General features: G+C 42.8%; 1 protein-coding gene across 2 annotated transcripts in view; it reads left to right on the forward strand.

Moving 5' to 3' along the window:
* Positions 1 to 21,328, forward strand: part of cux2b (cut-like homeobox 2b) — a 99,381-nt gene that overhangs the window by 66,686 nt on the left and 11,367 nt on the right. For both annotated transcript variants that reach the window (XM_084945889.1, XM_084945890.1), the window contains exons 4-14: positions 405 to 483; positions 10,187 to 10,327; positions 10,530 to 10,689; positions 12,048 to 12,127; positions 12,468 to 12,534; positions 15,058 to 15,106; positions 15,841 to 15,945; positions 19,968 to 20,159; positions 20,266 to 20,324; positions 20,417 to 20,465; positions 20,953 to 21,052. In XM_084945889.1, the coding sequence (XP_084802015.1) occupies positions 405 to 483; positions 10,187 to 10,327; positions 10,530 to 10,689; positions 12,048 to 12,127; positions 12,468 to 12,534; positions 15,058 to 15,106; positions 15,841 to 15,945; positions 19,968 to 20,159; positions 20,266 to 20,324; positions 20,417 to 20,465; positions 20,953 to 21,052 (1,081 nt within the window). The remainder of the gene's footprint in view (positions 1 to 404; positions 484 to 10,186; positions 10,328 to 10,529; positions 10,690 to 12,047; positions 12,128 to 12,467; positions 12,535 to 15,057; positions 15,107 to 15,840; positions 15,946 to 19,967; positions 20,160 to 20,265; positions 20,325 to 20,416; positions 20,466 to 20,952; positions 21,053 to 21,328) is intronic.

Raw genomic sequence — 21,328 nt, forward strand, 5'->3', positions numbered from 1 at the left:
CAAGTCTCCTCGCACACACCAGCACCTACATTTAACAGGCCAAATGTCACCTCGCAACATGTAGCATCTTGGCAGTGAAACAGCAAGGACATGGTCGTAGTTTATACCTTGTTTCTCTAGTTGTCGCAGATTATGTACAGTAGAAGCCACGCAGCATTTTTCCGGTATGCACATATAAAAGACAAGCAGAAATGTTTGATTTATCGGCAGGATGCTGTGAGGCTGACCTTTGCTCTCGCTACCATTCATTTATTGCGAGCAATAGGAGAGTTTGCATGCTTTCTGCTCTGTGTAAAAGCGTCAATTTAATGCCTGCAGTGCAAATATTCTGTGCATTGTGAGTTAGTCGTGTGCCAGGATCCTATCAGTCCGTGTTTTCCTTAATGGCATCTTCTCCCCTGCAGGTGGTTGCTCTGAACAAGCGCAGTAAGGAGGCAGAGTCTGCGTTCCTGGGAATCTACAAACAGCTTATCGAGGCCCCAGGTGAGTCTCCCACTAAGACCTGAGATGTGCATCTTCACAAACAACAGCAGCGGCAGCAGCATAAACACCGGCGTTACTCCTAGAATTATCTCTCTCCCTTCCAAGATCCCTCCCCAGAGATCAATTCCCTATCACTGGACCAGGCCTCTAAGTGTACACGCAGAGACATATCATGCATATGTGAAGAAAAAAAGTAATTTTCTTACCATAGATAGATATGGTGGAACAGTATATGATACAAGATGCATAAAACCCTATAGCCTGTGGCTCTTATCTGTTTTTCAAAGTCTACGCTCTCAGAGTGGTTTCCAAAACTCTGCGTGAGGCCACTTCAAAACCCAGCACTGGTCCTTGAGTGTAGCCTGGCTGAGGAGCGAACACATCCTTGAGGAGCTTTGCTGTTGATTGTGGAGGGCCAATTAAAATCCCAACTGAAGTCTGGCTCTGTGCGGAACGCAGGTCTGATGAGGCCAATGGGGGGAAAAAGGGGGGAAAGACAGTAAGTAAGAGCAGAGGAAAGACATATTGCGTGTTTATTTAGTTGTTATTTCAATGCCACGCAGGGCACATGTACTGTATTGCTCTTTGTTGCAGGAGACGGCAGCAAAACGCAGCCCAATCTCAGTCTAGATCAGAGAAACACTTGTGGCAGGAGTAGAGAATGCTGTTTACAGATTCAATGAATACAAGATAAAAGTCTGCGTCAGAGAAATAGCGACGGCAGCAACTGACTTTTAAAGGTCTCCATTTTTCCTTGAAGTCCCCTGCTTGATATTGCACCACCACACACATGCACACACCCACACACATACACTCTCACACACTTTGAATGGAGTTATTTCCTTGATAAAGATAGCTTTCTTTGAAGATGTATTCAGTTTGATTTTCTGACCTATACCTTTTGTATCAAGGCCTTAATTCAAGCCTAGGAGGGTCTTGTGAGATATATATTGTCAAAAAACTCTCTCAAGTAGCAAATAGAGTCAACTAAGAGTTATGTTATGTTCAAGAACAAAGACTGATAAATTAAAAACAAAAAAAAAACAAAAATCAAAGGCTGCTGTCATCCAACACCTGCTGTTAAGAAAAAGCATTTGTTTGCAGGGTAACGACTATCTTTTTTCTCTCCGTGTTTCTTTATATCGAGTGTATTTATTCACCCCGCCTGTGGTCATTATATCGAGTATGCAGGAGTAGACATTCCTGTATCAGGTTACATCAGGTGACGTAGCGCAGCCAGCCTCCTACCTCCATTTGACCTTACATTTACAAAGGGAGTCTGTTTCACTGTAGCACTGCGACTCATACAGAGTGAAGCGAGTTGTTTTCACTCTCAGCACTCAGCAAAGGTCAGGGAGTTAGCTATGGTACTGAACACCATGAGGCAGTCATTGCTTGTAACTCCACGGGAGCATGACTTAATACTGTAATAACTACTCAATGAAAACTGTAATAACAGCGTAATGATAACCTTACGTTTAGTGCAACATTGATTTTTATTACTCAGTTGAGCAGAGGTGACAAAATTACAGAATGAAGCTGACAGAAAAACTAAACTTAAAAATAATTTTTAAGAAGAATTTTCAGAATTTGGATTACATGCTATATGTACTACTAGTATTACTACATTACTCTCAAATTAAGGTGTAGCCTCCTCAGTATTCATTAAAGGTCCTGCTTTTTTACAATCTCAAAAGCATCACTCTCTACATGGCTGTCTGCACTTTTTTACCAAGTGACAGTCACCGTGCTACCCACTGCACTCATGGTGTCACAGCTTTGTGTTTTTTAACTTGTAGGTAAATTGTGATTAGCAATCAAGGTACTAATTGGGGCAAAATCAGAAGAGCACTCGTGAAAAATAATACTACTTAAAAAATAAACAATTTTGAAATATCTGTCAAATATCAATTCAGGAAAGCTCTGTATGCTCATCTGTTTGTCTGTTATTCACCACAATAACCTTGCCATGCTTGATGTCATTTGGATGACCCGTTTTCATATTTTGATGTATTGCCTTTTGTTATTGCCTGGTCTGTGAGTAGCGCCATACGTACACACCGAGCCATGTTTTTATTTGGCTGTCTTTGTGAGGACAGCCTCTTACCTCTAAGTTTAACAGTTGAACAAAGTGACAAGACTGTAACCGAACCAAATTTTAACTTTCCCTTTAAAATTGAGCTCTTAAAGTTGTCTGGATGCTCCAGCTCGCTGTCTTCCCATTCTGCACAGCTACATGTTTAACAGGCACAGTCACATAACTGTTCTCAGTAACATCTGACACATTTATAGGGCATCTGTAAATTGTAACTGTGACCAAAGGAAGTTAGGTTACACTGAATACACAGGCTTTTTAAAGGAGAATTAAATATCTTATTTAGAACCTCCCTCTAATCATTTTTTTGCTCCACTTGCCACTCATAAAATATTACATTATCCTGTAATGATGTGGTCAGGGTCTCCATGTCTGTCTGCTAGAATGTCTCACTGCAGTTGCCTACCCACTGTCACATGGTGTGGTTTGATCACAGCAGCCAAATCAGTCAGAGCACTGAGTGCTTATGTTTTTGGGCCTTCCAGTATCTGCCATCTGTGAGAAGGGCCTACAGTATCCTGTGCGTGTTTGTCACTGTACTTGCTGCTTGTGTCCAAGGTCACCCCCCCACCCACCCCACACACCCCTCCCCGCCCACCTCTCGCTAGAATGGATGACTCCAGGTACACCGGAGGACAGTCATTTGGCTGTGGCCCCACTTCATTTCTCTCTGCCCCTCAAACACAACAGTGAGCTTTCCCACCATTCCCCCAACAAACGCTACAGCTCATGTATTTTTAATCTTTTGACAGATGCAATTATTCTTTACACGCCGTGCTCGTTAATCTTAATGCAGTTATTACTATTCATTGCAGGACGTTTTTCCCCTCCTATTATTTTATTTGAAAGTGCCTCTCCTTCAGTGTGTGTGTGTGCACGCTCAGTGTGCGCCGACACCAAGCCTGTGGTCCAATCAGAGCGGGCCGACAGCAGAGTTAATGAATGCAAGAGGAGAACAAGGAAAGAAGGGGGGAGGGGCCCACGGTGCAGAGGCTCAATAAGTGACCTGTTGTATATGGATATTATTAACATGTGGTCACATATCAGTTATTCACTTTGCCACGCACGCTATCGGCTCCAAAAAGCCGTATCCATTACAGTCGTGAGATTCCAGCGTGATAATGCTGCGGTTTGTTAATGCTCCTGTTCAGATTGCAACAGTAAACTCAGAGCAGAAATAACTTTTTGATGCGAGTGATTGAAGTGATTTTTTTCATCTCCTTTCATGAGGCCCCTAAGCCGAGATGTCAATCCGCTGGAGTGTTTCATTAGCGTTCTATATTTTGATTTGCCTGTGACATCTCCCCATGCTGTGCAGTGTAACTCCTACCCAGTCTGGGGCTTGAAAGAGGCCTGTTAACAGTGTTTCCCTAACAATGTTTATATCACCTCCACATGGTTTTGATCAGCGCACATAAACACCTCCTGATCACTGAATGCTGAAAAACAGTGGCAGCTTCTGCCCGAATTCATCGGTTTCCCAGAGATGCTCCCGACTTCGTCTCTGTCTTCTTCTTCCTCGCCTTCTCTCCTGGAGTGTGCGAGTGCGCGTGCGTGCGTGTTCGAGTGGCGTTTGAACGTCTGCGTTTGTTGCCACCTCTGTGAGAGCAAGGAGGCCCTGTCGCCAGGGGCGTAGCCCTGAGACTGACGCTCCAGGTGTTTGCTCTTCCTTTCCTCCTCGCAGTTCACACACTCATCCCTCAGGATCCACCCCGCTCCCCCTCTCCTTTAGAACACATTGCCTTTTATCTGAGCGGGGAGCTCACTGAGACTTTCTGAAGATTCTGATCTGAATACACCCCTCTAAGTGTGTATGTGTGTCTGCGTTGGGGCCTACGGCGTGTCTGATGTGTGTGTCTATTTATGTGGAAATGTTATGACAACAGCGCTTGCTAGTGGTGACCGCGAGCACTGCAGACGAGAGCCCAGGCACAAGCAGCTTTTTTGCCACATTAAGGCGCGTGTCGTCTTGTGTTAAGAGATGCTTGTAAGTGCCTCGCATATTCGCATCAGATTTTTCCCTCGGCTATGAGATTATCTGAACGCAGCACGCTGACCTTAGTAATTCAGAGTCGTTCAGATGCATAAAGAATAGTTGTCCTTCTTCAACCTCCCATATACAAATGCGAGCACCAGCAAGAGAGGCCTGCAAGGCACGGCGAGCTGGTTTTATTGTAATTGTGCAGCTGAGTACCTACAGTCAGGAGGAGAGCGAAGGAGAAGTGCCTTGTGCATTTGTGGCAGTCCTGTTGGAAAATAAGGGCATATAAAAGCTGATGGAAAAATGAAAGCTCTCTGGGCGGGACGAGATTATGCACAAGTGATTAATAAGAGCAGTAATAAACAAAGGCCCAGGAGATGTTTGAGGTGCTTAATAATGCATTATGTTCATAAAAGAGCCGGGGCCTCTCCAACTGATCCCTGTGGAGTAGGAGACCCCAGAGGGACCAGGAGAGTGTGCTCTTAAAAGACAGCAGCGTGTGTGTGTTTGTGTGCATGTGTGTAGGAATGCATGTGTGTGCGTGCGTGTCTAACCAAAGTATTCAAAAAAATTTTTAAACAATAGGCTGGTATATTTGATGAGGTTATATCATTGTGATTTGTCTTACAAGTCTAATAAAACAAGACTGGGAGGTAGGTGGTTTTATCATTGTCACATTTCCAGTGAAGTTTGGTTTGGATGTTATTGGCACATCTTTTTTTTCACTGCAGCATCTCGTGTTAATTTTAAATGCTGTCTAGCTCTACTCTTTGTTCCAAAGCCCCGGTCTTTGTTCTGAGCTTTAAAATGTCTCGGTATTGATGTCATTCCTTCTTCGTCCTTCAGTCTGTCAAACAAAGACGCAGAACGGCAATGAAAAAGAACAGGTTAAAAAGTTTCTCTTTCAGCTTTGTTTTGTTCGTGCACACAAAAGCCTCCGCTTCCCACAATCATATTTTTTCATTCCACCTTCTATCTTTTTTCATTATTTTTTTATTTATTTATTTTTTATTTTAGCGTTTTCTCACTCCTGCCACATCAAGGTAAAGCGAGACTTGGGTTTGCTATCTGAATATCAAATGCTCGTTGGTTTAAAATACGCCACAAAAGGAACAAAGTTATGTTTCTGAATTTGCTGCAAGTGGTTTGTGTTTCTTCTAATCAAAACTAATCCTTGACTGGTTGCGGGAAAGAGGCACCGTTTTATTCGATACATCTTATGTCACGATGCATTGTGTGCGAAGGTGAGAGCGAAGCTTTAGTGTTCTGTCAACCTAGTTTTAATCCTTGACAACAATATTACAGCAGTCTTGCTGTTTGTTGCAGCAGCGTCAGAGCATGTTTATGGACCTTGAAGTCCACTCAGAGGGAAAAAAAAAAACAAGACTGTTTTGAATGAAAAGAAAAAACCTTGGAGCACAGCCTTGTAAATTAATTTGTTCGTGTTGTATGATGGGAACACAGCTGGCCTCATTAACATGCGCACAACAAATAATTATAGCTTCTTTTTTTTTCTCTCTCTCTTCAGCCAGCCAATGCTTGGCTAATGGGCTTGCTGGGTTAATTATGTCAGAGCGTAATTACACAGGGCCCAGGGAGACATAATGGTGCACCCTACTGCGCCCACACCGCCTAATGATGGTGTATCGCTGACAGGGCCAAGACGGACCGCCCCGACACACCTGCTTGTCTTGGCGCACGCCACGCTTGTCCACCCCCACCCACCTAGACGCGCAGCCTGAACCTGTGCACCCTCCTCCTCCCCCCCGGTGCCACACGCCATCCGCCGAGCCAGGCTCTGACTGCTGGACCGAAGGCTCACCCAGACACACAGTAGCTGCTTTGAGATGTGTAACTGCACAGAAACAGCAGCACAGTGACCACAAGCAAGGAGCTACAGGGTGGTAACCTCATTATCGCTCAGCTAAAGTGATGAAACTCAATATCAACATAGCGAGCGAGGTGGCGTGAAAACTTTAAAAAGTCACGCTAACCTTTTGTTGAGGATCAGTTGGGGTTACATTAATCAAATGGGTATTGTTTATGTAGTTTGGCCTTCTCTTATGTTGGTATTAATTACATTGTAATTTCTAATTAAGGATGCACACACAGCAAGATGAGCGAGACAGCCAGAATGAAAATCTGCAGCACGCCCATGCATCTTCTCTACTTCCAGTTTTCTCACATACAGTTAACGATTAGTGGCAACTTCTCATGGATGCGGACGATTAAGAAAGAAACCGTGTACAACATCATCAATAATGTGGCGACATCAGTGTGAAACAGTATTTTATGTTAACCTGTTGTTTTTTTCATACTTATATCTAAGTTTTGCAGAGCACCTGACCTGTTCAGGGTTTAGAATATGGCCTTTACCACAGACTGTATATAAAAGATGGATGTATTCACTGTGAACTTCCCAACACATTCTCAATCCCAAAGCGTAATATGTTGCGCTAGGTGACAAATCGTCAACATATTACGCTTGTGGACACCCATCACGTCCCTAAATGACGAGATTGGAAAAATTATAAAACATGAGAACCGTTTGGAATCAATCTACACATGTTCATTCATTTTACTTAAATCGCTTTGGAAAACACTATTTAACGTCATTAAAGTGCTGGTTAAGGTTAGGGATAAGGTTATGGTTAGGGTTAGGGCTGGAATACATGGCTGGAGCGTGTATTACCACGTGTATACCATTATCATTCTACTGGATTTCACCCGTAACTCGGCGCATAGCATAACAACAGGGAAGGTCACCTTTCGCGTTCCTCAGGAACAGCGCGGGATGTGACAAATTGTCGGGATGTTACGCCTCGGGAGTGAGAATGGGCTGGAACTTCCCCCTTATGCTTTATTGTTTTTCCGAGTCAGAAGTTACCACATGTGGATGAGATGGAGGCGTTCAGCAAGTCGCATTCATAGCCTTTATGGGTGGATGCCAAATTTTTGTTTGGCATATAAAAAATTCTGTCATTTCACAGTTAAGCTCATAGCCAGTCAGTGATATTTAAAACTAAAATTTTAAATTGCACTTGAAAATGCTCCAAAAGGCATCAACAGCACAGACGATGAGAGACCAAGTCCAGGGACTTCAGGTCATGCCAGACAGATGTCTAGCAGCTGCCATCTGTCACTCAAAAATGGCCTTTTAGCCATAAATAATATTTTTAGAAGTTTAAATAATGAATGCATAAATAATTCACCCTGGTGCATCTGTCATCTACTTGGAGACTAACACAATATTATGTATATTTCACTTGTAAAGTTGGGTATTTTAACATGGTAGTTGATGTGGAGTGACTTACTTTTGGGGCAAACCTGAAGTTGTCATTTGAGGAACTGCAGTTTTTGATACCTGGAAGTTTCTGCTCGGGCTTTACACATTCTTACTGTTTTGACAGTTTGCATATAATGAAATTTACAAAACTCTTTTTAAAAATGTCTTGATGTTAACTAAAAAAGGAGTTGACTGGATCAAGAAACACAAGAAGTCAGACAGGCTGACATATTATTACCAGCCTCCCTTATTTAGAAGAGGAAGAAAATCTCACTCTGTTCAGTGGCTGCGATTTCAGTGGTTGCACACATGGACCTTTATTAACCAGAGAAAACGATGCATTAAATGTCCTGTGATTTATTAGCTGAAACGACCCGCCGTTGCCCAGTCACTTACCACGACCTGAGAGCGCACATCCAATCATCCATAATTAAGATAAGGGATGAATTAAATGGAAGCATTTATTTGGGCAGACTCTGGTGTGACTCGCACAAAGTACATAATGCCTCATCAGCTGCATTATATTTCTTGATTGGCGGGATTGTGAACTTTAAGGTTAGTGTTGAATTCCTCTCCAATTCCAGTTTTTTAATGGTGGATTTAGGACCAGAGCTGCTCTAAGAAGAACCTCCATCAATTAGTAGCTCTATTTTCCAAAGTTAGCCGCAGTCTTTCTGGACTCTCCTTGAGTAACTGTAGATCCGAGCCCCTTCGAGAATATCCTCTCTGCTCTACTTTGATGGGGGTTAATTTTGTATACAGACTTAAGTTATATCCCTTCACTTTAAATTTGACTTTACTTTACTCCCCTGCCACTGATTGATAATCCTGGCTTGTCCATGCGTGAAAGATCCCTTACTATAATCTCTGTCCTTTGATCATTAAAAGTTGAAAGGATATATGGGAAAGAGGCTGATAAAGTGATTTCTGTGACAGTGGGTCGATGGAATAGCAGTGCTTTAAGTCATCCTGTTTGTCTTAGAAGAGCTGTGCTCTTAATAGTGATGTCCCTCGTGACTGATGCAATATCTCTACAGTTGGTGTAACAATGAATGCAGACAATGTTTGACTGTAAACGGTCCTGGGAAAAATAGCTCAATCAATTAAATGGCCCAAAATGTTTGTCTGATGAAAATGCAGATATGGCGAGCTGCAATGTTCGAGCAGGATTTCAACAAATTGCACGTTGCAGAAGTTTTCGGCTCTTTGATGAGTGTTTATTATTTCGTGGCCTGCTGGTTCAGAGTTTGCATTCTCTTGGTGGCATCTGGCAAAGTTTAAACGTCTGTGGCTCCAACTTCTTATGAAAAGTCACTTCAGTCAGTGCCCATACTGAAGAAGGGATCCAATTGGGTTCCACACAGAAGTCTAAGATGAGTGGATGAAAGCTGTGGGAGAAAAGTTTGTGCAGCAAAGCAGCGATTTTCCTCCTCTTTTAGAGTTTTGAAGGGCTGCGGTGTGTCTGTGCATCTGCATGTGTGTGTGTGTGTGTGTGTGTGTGTGTGTGTGGGTGAGTGTGAATGTGTGCGCGTGGCTCTTGCCCCCCTCCCCCACTTGTCAAGGAGCTCCCCTGAGCTTCCTTCTCTGTGCTTTGGCACTAGAAGTCACCTCCTTTGGTGTTCGGCAGGCAGGTACACAACAGGAGCAGCTCTCTCTCTCTGAGCTGTTGAACTTTTCGGGAGGGGAAAAAAGGGAAGGGGAAGATTAAAAACAGCCCTGTGATGTGGAGTGCCGAGCTGCCTCCTGAGAATTCCTGGCATAATAATTTAAATGATCAAATGATACAGAGGAGACTTGTTAGCTGAGAAACAGCCTCCTAGTTGGCCCCATGGGCCTGGTGCTGCCGCGCATGCATTGCAAAACAGCTCCTCTGTTGTGCTAAAGAATCCCGCTTTTTTTTTAACCTCCTTTTCAGGAGCAGAGTTTTTCTACACTTTGCCTAGGTGTATACATGGGACTTAAGTCTCTGTCACATATTCATTGTAATCTCTCTCTTTTTTTTTGTCGTCTTTGCCATTCATCAGCATGTGAGAGGACTCATTAGATTAGATTTTTGAACATGTGAAGGGTCGGAACAGCACTTGTGTCATTAGGTCCAGGCTGTGAAATTTTCAAAGGCGGCTGAGTGGGGAAAGTCTGAGAGTCACTCTTTGGAAACAAGTCTCAGCGGAATAGCCTGCTTCTGTTGAAAGTGCGAAGCAGAAAACTCTGTAATGTGCTTCACAGACAGTGCACACAGTTAAACAGCTATTTTGCCTTTTTTGAAAAGTAGAAGTGTATGGGTATCATGTGAATCTCAGTTGTTCTTCCTGCACAGATTTGTTTGCACGTGTTTCCACAGATCCCGCTCCTGTGCTGGAGGCCTCACATTCCCTGGAGGAAAGACTGCAGCAGCTTCAGAGTTCAGCCCCAGACAGCGAGGCCCTGGTACGAGAGATCAGTGGGCACTGGAAGAAACACCTGGAGTGCCTTGAAAAGACAGGTCAGCCTCAAATCATCTACATTAAGCGGCTGCTGCAGTACGTGTCTGCAGGTATACGAAGCTTCATTAAAATACACCTGGTGTTGAAATATATCTGAGTATCGGAGGAAGTGTGTACAAGCAACATCGTTAAATAAAAGAAACTGTCGTGTTTTATTTCTGAGCCCTCACTTTACCAACTCATGGCTCTTCATTTACACAGAGCCCGCAGAGGACGATCAGGCAATCTCAGACACAGCAGTGAATAAAGAGGTCCCAGAATCCAGCCCTCCATCCTCCCTGATGACCCCAAACAGCACCCCGGCTCCTGGGGCCCCAGACTCCCCACAGCAGAACCACCGGGATCGTGCTAATGATGGCGGGTGAGAGCTAGTTTTTAATTTATAAAAATAATAAATTGTTGTTATAACCTGTGCACACAATGGTTTGTAATTCTTAAAGAAATATGTAATTGAAGATTATATTATATTTTCCAGCTCATGCTGACTTTAAACTGACTTTATTATTCTCATGTAGAGGTTTGTTATTTTGGGAATCTGCTTGAATACATGCTTTAATATTCCATCTTACACAGCTGCACCTTTTCTCACCCTGTCTGAAATACACCTTTTTAGCTCCCATCCCTTTTCACAGGTAGCTCCACATATTTGATTTGTCAGACTTTTACCCCAAAGTATTTCTAGTACTTCCAGAAATGAACCAGTATATTCTTTTTGCTGTTTTTGAGGCAAGACTGTTGACTACTAACAAATCCATTTTGGCTTCTGTGCCTTCTAACATTGTCTCTGGGTGATAATTTTAAACATAAATGTAGACAATATCACTACACAGTCATTTCTGTAACTTATGTGAAGCCATTTGCGGTTTAAAAAATGACTCTAATGGCCGTGTTTTCACCACATAATGCTGCAGAAACATAAAAATATGTTCATACACCTTACATACAAATAATGTAAATTTGGCTGTATAAAAATATAGTGTATGTGAGCCCAGCGAGTGGGAGAAAAGCAAACAGATGGTAAAATTACACAGGGATTTTCCTTTTATGGTGGAGATATTACCGTCAGAACTAAAAGTTATATACTTGGTCTTCAGTTCCTCAGTTGTTGGGAATACATGAAAATGTTTGGGTCCACTCCTGCAGCACGCAGCGGAACATTTTGTGTACCTTGCTAACATATTTTAAAATGAGCAAAAGCAGCTCTAGCATGGCGGTAATGGGAGGCAGCTGACTGCATCTGAATTTTTTAAGGCAGCTGCTCGTTCTTTATCTGAAAGTTTGAAAAATTAGTTGCTCTAAGGGTATCATGTTAGCATGCTGCATAGTGAAATGGATAGTGAACAGAAGAAAAGCCTGGTAGTACACTAGCAGTGTTTCCAGATTGGGATGGACTACCCTGTATACTGGAAAACTTTTTATAGTGGGCAAAAACAAACAACGCAGTAAAACGGGCAAAAGAATGTGGCCAGCCTGAAAAAGCTAATAAAACGATTTTAAACTTGAGCTAAAACTGGCTTCTTGTGTGTGTGTGTGGTGTGGAGGAATCGTTGCAGATATCCCACTTTATCTACATGCATCAAATGTGGCCCAAAACACGTCAGCATTTCAGTAATTTAAAGCATTTTCCCTTTGCTCTACTTGGTTTTGATTAACATTAAAAGTGTGCATTAACGTATGGCCATGATGTAGGCAGGAACTGACAAGAGTTTCTTTTCTCAGGGAGGAGGAGGAGAGCGCTGATGTTAGCATGGCTGACAGACTATCAGAGGCCGAGGAGAAGATCAAAGTTCTGCATTCATGTAAGTGGTTTAAACACTGGCATGTGCTGTAGCTGTTAGATTTAATATCAACCCATTAAAGAACCATTGCTTGTCTAATTGCAGTATGGTGCCCCCTGCTGCAACACTGCTCCCCGATTGGTGCTCGTGTTTACATAAATAAAAATGAGAAGTTGATATATTTTGTCAGTGTAAGTTGTCAGCTGTTAACTTATAACAAGCTGTGTTTTGAATCTGGAGTGGATATTGATCCATCCTGAAATTGGACCTGTACAATGTAGCTTTAAGGTAAAAGTTCATGTGTCTTTTTTTTCTTCTTTTAACATGAATGTCTGACTCCCCCCTGTGTGTTTCTCATTAGCTTTGAACACTGCACAGACAGAGCTGCTGGAGCTGCGGTGTAAATACAACCAGGAGATGACGAACAAGTAAGAGTCTGCCTCTCATCTCATGTTTTCTGTTTACTTTGGCACACATTTCCAAATTTCAGAGGTTTTTCCCCGCTCCCTCACAGTCGTGACGGCTGCACGCCAGCATCACCGTAGCATTTCGAGTGCTCAAGCCGCTCTTATTTTACCTACATAAACTCACGTCCAGTGTAGAGCTGAGGAATGCCATTGTAAAAGCAGAGAGTGAGAGTGACTCAGCCACTAATGCAGGTCGATGAGAGAGGTCTGTGTTTGCTTTCACTGGCAGCTGGGCCTTGACAGCCCTCAAGAAGAATTGCTTCATTTAAAGATTGCTTCAGAAAACACTCTACCTTGTCCTGGTCTTTGAGCGCAATGTATCCACCACACGGCTGAAATGAATCTGAGCTTGTATGAAGGATGTCGATAGACATTCAAAGTAAACACTCCTTTGTTTGGGTTGTGCTCTAGAGCACAGTCAGCCGCTGCTAATGGATTTTCTCCCAGGCTTAATCCTTGGCGCAATTGAACTGATGTCTCCAGACCCGCTGCCATCCATTTTGTCGGATTGGACACATTTTCAGTTTGGCCTTACCTTTTTGCAAAGAGCTGCGATGTGAAAGAGCATCTCTGTCATGTAGTTTGTCATACTGTGTGTGCGTGTTGCCCCGGTCGCATTCCTCAAGGCCGACAGTAGCAGCAGCGACTCCGCAGCTCAAGCTGCAGCTATCCTGCCCTGACCCCAAGCGTCTGAGCGCCGGGCCGGGCCTCTATTAGTCTCACTGACTGTTTCCTCGGTGCTGATAAGAAAAACTATTTGTCTGCCTCGGCTTGAGTAGCTGAACAGGTAATCAATACAAAACATTTTCCGTAGTGCACAAGTTCATTAAACGTAGAACTGACACCTGTTAGTGTTTTCTGTCAGGAGGACGCCATCTATACAGGCCTTATTGGGCATGCCCATGACCCTTTAAAACTGGGGCTGCACCAACTGCAAGAACGGGATTGGTCGGAGGCATCATCTGACAGATAGCTGCACTACAGCCACGTTCACGCATGCATTGCATTCCTGAACTTTGCTCATACATACCTGACAGAAGTGCGTGTGAGAATGTAGATGTCCAATCAGACATTTGCATTCATACCTGCACTAGCTTGATTCTCTTGCAAAGCCACATCGTGTTGATGAGTGAATAGAGCAGCTTATCTCCTGGTGCATTTATTAGTAGTGCATGGATGCCATGTGTCCTGCCTCCTGCACGCTCAAGCCACAAGTCTAGCTTCTCTAAACTTTGCAGAAGTGTGCACCACATAGGAGAGAGAGAGCAGCTGTTCTCTCAAAATTGTCAAGTTCATTTGTCTTAATGTCTTATGCACAAGTATTGAAAGATTGTATTTGTGCGTTCTTGTGATCCCATTGGATTAATAATTTTTCAGGTAATCACAGCTTTTGATGTGAGACAATGGAGCAGATAGGCGCAAACATGAAAGATAATGAGGGTTTGGCTGAATATAGTTAGTTTAATAAGGATTTAAAAAGTCTGATGTGTTCTTTGAACAGTTTTATTTCCTTTGGTTAAAAAGGACTGCTGTGTCCCGAAACTTGAGAAACCTATGTGCATATTTAAATCAATCACAGCGTTCTCGTTAATTCATCCTTATCTACCTTTTGAAAATCTGATCCCATGTGTGCAAAATGAAACTGTTGAACTTCAAACACACCTCATGAATGATCCTGCTGAGCTTCTGTTTAAATTAGACTTCTCTGATTGTTAGATGTATGGAGGCTGGAAGTTGGAGTTCAGCCTCAAGAGTTCTGAGGGGAAAAAAACACGATTCGTGTATGCATCCGCTCGCTCGGCCGCTGACGTTGTGCCATCAGAACTGTTCTTGGGGTATCTAGGATTATTAATGACCTGGGTTTACATAGACACCGGTTACACCTGGTGGATTAAAAAAATCCATTATATTGAGAATATTTCCATGATTTTGAGGGAATAAACAGTTCGGGAGTTAATTTTTTGTTATTGTGGACTTTGCTTTGAAAATATGTCTCTCAAATTATAATTGATAGTTTTTTTTAATGCTTGGTAACATATTAGCTGTAGGGGGTGGGAATTTAAACTCACTTTTTCCAAAATCCCAGCTGAGTTTCTAATTTGAGGTACTGAAATGCCAGAATACAGACAGTGATAAAACTCAATTGCCAGTTCATTAGGGACTTTTAGCCTCTAGTGTGTTGAACAGTTTTTTCCCCAAATATTCTGTGCATAATGATTTATGTGTAGTAAATGTTAGAACGTCCTTTTGAGTATAAAGTATATGTGTGAAACAAAACTCTGCAAAACTCTATTATGCATTTCCTGTTGTTGGTCAGTATTTGCTTATAGGGCCATAGCTTTCCTGAAATATGACTGTCACGCTACAGCTTTTTTTCGTGTGTAGCAGAATGTGTAAAAGCAGTTGGTTTTGTTGTTTTGTTTATTTGAAAATGAAAATATGTCGCCAGTAAACCTTCTCTGTCTGGATGTGCATGTGCTGCAGGGCGGAGGAGGTCGACGGCATCATGGCGAGTCTTGAGAAAGCAAACCAGGTGAGTTCGGTCTTCCTGTGCACTCCTCTGATTGAGATGCTCCTTCATTAAGGTAATCACTCCTGTAATCAAGCCTCGGCTTTAATTAGGCACCCTCCGCCCTGTGCCCCCCCTCCCCCCCCCCCAACCCTCTCCTCTTCCTCCCCCCTTCTGCCTCCCGTGCCCTGAGAGTGTGATTAGTGAATGTAAACCCGAAGCCCCGTCGGTGGGCGTGCTACGGCAGCACGGCTCCACTCAGCAGAGAACAGGAGACTGCCGAGCGCGATTGATGCCGGAGTGCCGAACGCCGGGGTTCTTAGTTATCTCATTGCCTTGATTGCTTCCTGTCCTGGTGATACTTCTTTTCTTCTGCTTCCCTCTTCTCTGCTCTGATTTTCTCCCTTGCTCTCGTTCTCTCCCTCTCTCTGCTGCTGCTGCTCTCTGCCAACCGCTCCCAGATAAATGTTCTCAAAATGAATCATTAATTAGCAGGCCGGGTGTGACAGAGCAGGTAAACAGTTTGGGGAATAAAGTGGGCTGACTAAACACCCCTCGCAGCAGAATAAACCAGTGGCTGCACTCACCTCCTTGTGCCCCTGCTCAGGTTTTTGCTAAATTTTCTGAGCGAGGGCGCCTTTTTTTTTTTTTTTTTTGATTTACTATGTTAGTGTGCTCTCGCTGTGATCAACTCATTAGCCAATTGATGTGGCCGGTGTATGAAAACTGTAACGTTGTGATGCCGTGTCTGTGCGCAGAGAGCGGAAATGGCTCAGAGGGAAGTGGAAAGGCTAAAGGAACAGCTATCCAGTGGCCACAGCGTCACCGCAGGGAGCTGCCATCCAGCAGAGGGCACTAGCAGGGTAAGAACTGTTACATGTTGGGTGTAAAATACTTTATTTTTCTTCTTATTATTTTTTTCTTTTGTTTTTGTTTTTTTAATGGCCACAAATAATGTATTAGTCAACTGCAGGTATCATTTGGAGATATTTTACTTTATTTTCATTCATTTTCAATCCAGTCCTTCTACCTGACCATAGTATTGAATAGTATTGTATATAAACATTATGTAGGAGTAGATAGTGGATAATAGGTATTGATTTGTAAATAACTGGACATGAATAACTTCAGTTTATAATATAATATTAAACTCTAACTGTTAAGCTCGTTCTCTTTCTTTTCACGTGACTTTGTTTAAAGACAGAACAGATTTTTGGGTCAACTTGAAAGAAAGGCACACGTGGAAACGAGAGAGCAGAGGTCAAATGTGATATAGATGTGATTAGATTTCATTCAAATATTTTCAAGCTATCGTGTTTATATATCATAAAATACACAGCTCAGCAAAAAATCCATTTTAAGTTTTATCTTTAGACACGTTGTTACTAGCAGCCACACTCACATGTTCTCATTTCTTAAGTTGAATCCATTAAAACAAGGTGATTTACTAATTTTACAGCTATTAGTCGAAAGCCTGGCATATCTGAGCATGCTGGGCAGTGTGTCCTTAGAAAATAGAGGAAATGGGTGCAGAACAAAAGTACTAGTTGGTCTAAAAAACCTACAACAAAAAATCTACAACAGATGAACGGTGTCTGAAAGTGATGTCCTTCAGAAATAGGAACAAATCCAGCAAAGTCTGACACAAGACCTCAGAGAAACTTGGCCTTTTAGCTGATTGTTCACTGAAGCCTCAACAGAAACGGTCTCAGTGGAAGGATGGCTGTCAAGAAGCCCGTTTGAGGAACGCAAATTACACTAGAACTGGACTACTGAACTGAAATTCATGGAGTGATGAATGATCCCAAACACACTACCAGCATACCTGGATTTAAAAAAACAAACAAAGGAACACTATCGGACATGGATTAGACTCCCGAGAGCCCCGCCCTCAAAATTGCAACTTAGAAAAGATAACAAACAGCCATAAATGCCTTCATAAGAATAAGTTAGTACCACATGTAACATTTCTGGTGAAAAATACAGTCTCTTTTGGCTCTCAGCGAAGGCGGTCGCACTTTTCTCCTCTCCTGCCCTTATCTTCCCTGCTTAGCTTCTTATGTCCTTGTCTTGTCTTGTGTTTTTACTTACTTTTCCCTGGAACACTCTCTCACAGTCTGTTCTCTAAAACCTAAAAGAGGAATTATGGATTTGATCAACTGTTCTCTGAATGCAATTGGCACCCCTTCTCAACGAGAAGTCTGGGCTCGGGTGAGCCTGACTGCTGAAGATATCTACCTATTTGGAACCATGATAACAGGGTTCTTGCTGATCGGAGCTGGCTTGGCCCTGGCTTATCGAAGAATTAAGGAAGCGGAACCGGCTGTTCAAACCCCCACAAGGCCCGCTGGGATTGAAATGATGGGACGAGGCGTGAGTTTCTCAAAATGGGCTCATTGAGTGCAGCACGGAGAAGATCTTGGAGAACGCACGGCTGCCGTGAATACTCAGAACAAGACCTCTGAGTGAAAAACTGGATTACATCTGGAGGGGCTAGCTCGAATAACACCTTTGAGCGCAAATTCGATCACATCTTGGGGAAGTGCACTGCGGTCGTGAGTTCTCAGAACCTGCTCTTTGAGCAAAAAGAATGACAACATCACGGAACGTAAGTTTGGATAACATCATAGAAAGTTCACAGCTCTCCAACGGGAGATTGAGAGACCAGTGTTGGACTGTTAGAACAGCTTTGAAATTCATCTGAGCTGTTCGCACTAAAGTAAAAACCATCATCACTTCATGCGGAGACCCCTTCGGCGCCAGCTGCGGCCTCAAGGCTGGAGCTGAACAAAACACCCTGATAACGACTGTGTTTAGACTGTTCCCCTTCCATGCAAGGCCACCTGGGTTGGCTGGAAGACTGTTTACTTAGCCTGGCAGGGCGAAGGACACTGTCTCAGCTGAACTCTGGACACACACACACACATACACTGATATGCACACACTGATCCCCCCTCCTTTTCCAAACGCCTTCGATGCTTGTCCCCTCCCGGGGAAGATGGCAGTCGACTGGACCAGCGCAGACATGCTGCAGGACCGGATGCGGCGTCTACACCGGCTCTCTCTTACCCTTTACCCGCCCCTGTTGCTTGTCTTGTGTTTCTATGGTGTATTGATAGTCATGTGCTTTTTGTGCTGAGGTGTTTTTTCTGTTATCAAACTGTTCTCCCACTAGGAGCTCAGTCTGAATGGAGTTTTTTTTCTCCTCCTCTTACCTCATGTTATGTATTTTCGTTGTTTTTTTCCTATCAGCCTACCTTTCTGACATGTCTCCCCAATGTGATGTTTGTGTAAAGTTGGTCAGAAGGTTCCTTTGTAAGTGCTCATGCGCCATTAGCGTGCTGCCTGCTGTAACCCTAATTACCTTCGGGATTAATAAAGTATTCTGATTCTGATTCTGATTCTGATTCTGAAAAGTCTAAAAGTAACTCCATGTGTTTTGTCCAATTGTTTCACTCTGCAAAGCCTTCCGATGGCTAGATTTTTGCCTGTGGGTCTTATGTTTGACACCATTGAACTGTAACTTTCAGTTCACATGTTAGCACATCAATCAAATAATGTTGATGTAATACTACTACTAATAAAATAACCACAAATTTTACAGTTTATACCATAACATGTAACACAACAGTTAGATAAACACACACACATCAGTACACCTTTATTCTTCATGGCATAGATTCAACAAGGCACTGGAAACATTCATCAGAGACTTTGGTCCATATTGACAACGAATCACACAGTTGCTGCAAATTTGTTGGCTGCAGATCTATGATGTGAATCTCTCATTCCACCAGATCCCAAAAGTGCTCTTTTGGACTGAGATCTGGTGACTTCTGAGCGCAGATAACTCATTGTTGTTTTCAAGAAAGCAGTTTGAGGTGATTTTAAGTTTGGGCAATGGTGTTTCATTCTGCTGGAAGCAGCCATCAGAAATGTCTCCCACACCAACACCACCAGCACCAACCTAAACCAATGATACAAGGCAGCATGGTCCACCCTTGCTTTCATGGTGTTCGTGCCAAATTCTCACCCTACCATCCAAATATCGCATCTAACTTGAGACTGGTCAGATTAGGCAATGTTGTTTTCAATCTTCTGTTAACTTCTTCAAGTTCGACAATTCTCTTCTGCATTGGTTGTAACAAGTGGTTATTTGAGTTACTGTTGCCGCCTTATCATCTTGAAGCAGTCTGGACATTCTCCTGTGACATCAATAAAGCATATTCACCCACTGCCACTCTCTAGGGTTTACAGAGAATGACCCTAAAGTTAGTTGTGTAGAAAAATTACCAGTAGAGCGTCATTCTGAAATACTCTGACCAGCCCGTCTAGCACCAACAACGATGTCATGGTCAAAGTCACTTAAATCATGTTTCCTCCCCAGGCTGATGGTCAGTTTGTACTTCAGCAGGTCATCTTGACCATGCCCAAATGTCTAAATGCACTGAGTTGCTGCAATGTTATTAATTGATTAATTCATTTGTATTAACAAACAGTTGACCAGGTGTACCTAACAAAGTGGTCATTAACTAGATATTAGAGCATCTTAAAAACGTATTATGTACACCTACCTTTTTAAAATTTTCAAACCACATTTGACGTTTTGTTCTGTACAAATCACCAGATTATGAAATTATGAAATCCCTGCCAGAGGGCTTTTTAATTGGTGTAGAAATATTGAATGTTGTCTTTTATCAGTCTCTGAGATAAATTAGAATATGCTATTAATTGCGACCTCATCATCTTTGCAGAAGTCATATTCTCTCACCTTTCATTACCACAGCAGAGGTTGTGATTCACAGGCTGCCCTCACTCCCTTTATCACTTTTTTCCTCTCCCTCACTCTCACACCTTTTGTCACATCTTCCTGTCACCCTGTCAGGAGAAGAACGAGAAGGGAGAGGTGTTGCCCTCCCAGCTGGAGGCTGCCTTGCTGGCTAAAGACCGTGAAATCCTCCGCCTTCTCGAAAACATTCAGCGGCTGCAGTTCACACTGCAGGAAGTTCAAGAAACCTCAGCCAATCAGATTCTAGAGCTGGAGCGCCAGGTAGCCTATAAGACAGAAGCTATAGAGGTGAGTGGCTGGGACACATGATGGGAAATGTGGGGAAGAGTCCTCCGTCCGCAGAATCTCTTATTAATTCAGAGGAAAATATTATCCTTCTGTGTTTTTGTTTCAGAGATTAGAAGCTAAACTGCAATCCCAGATGGACTATGAAGAGATTAAAACTGAACTCAGGTGGTTGATTGATATCGAACATGTCAGTAATTCATAGTAATGTTAATGTACATCTAAATATATGACTGTGCTTCTTTTGGTTTTCGCCGTAGTATCCTAAAGGTAATGAAGCTGGCTTCAGCCAATGGCAGCTCATCCCAGGTACGCATGTTCCTGCACTTTGTACTTTTGTGTTACTCGCAGCAACAACTCCACCTCATTGTTAGTCCATTTAAAAAACTCGGTGCTTTTCCTCAACATTTTGCCGCGATGTTTCAGAGAGCGGGAAAGTAAATAAGCGGCAGACAGAAATGAGGCAGGTCGAATCTTCTTGCGTTTCACGCATGCGCAGTACTGGAACATAAGCGTTTTCGGCCGTTTCAATGTGGACACACAACTCTGTGAAAACGACTGAAAAGGGTAGTGTGGACACAGAGCGTTTTCAGACAAAAACGCCATTTTCAAATCTATCCGGGCTAGTGTGGACGTAGCCTTAGGGCCAGAGAAGAAAAACTACAGCAGTGCAATTGAATGCGTCACTGGTCCATCATCCATTATATCCAATATAAGGATATCGGCAGCCACTACAATTGATTAATCTAGAATTAACAGCTTTTGTGTGTGGGTGTGTGTGTGGGTGTGTGTGTAGGATTCTGCTAAGGCTGCAGAGGCTCTTTTGCTGGATAAAGAGGCCTTTCTTCCATCTCACAAGTACCTGGTGGATAAGACCCGAATACTACACAGCAATGGTAAAATAAATGTCTCATTTTTTTTAGCCTATAAAGTTAAAAGAAAACTAGTACTAAGAGATTGTTAGTTTCTAAAAGGTGTTGAGTTTTGTCATCTACCAAATACTGCCTGTTTGTTTGGCACTCACTGGGCAGCTGATTCTATAGTTGATTACTTCCACATTTAAATCTCTGTGCTTAAACTGAGTTTGCATAATGTAGTCTGGATTTGCAAGGGTATAAAGTAAGCAATTTAATTCAGGAAATATCTTTTATAAGCTGAATAATAGTTAGGTC

Source organism: Perissodus microlepis, chromosome 12, assembly GCF_051167445.1.
Source record: "Perissodus microlepis isolate ML-2025 ecotype Zambia chromosome 12, ASM5116744v1, whole genome shotgun sequence".
NCBI lineage: Eukaryota > Metazoa > Chordata > Actinopteri > Cichliformes > Cichlidae > Perissodus > Perissodus microlepis.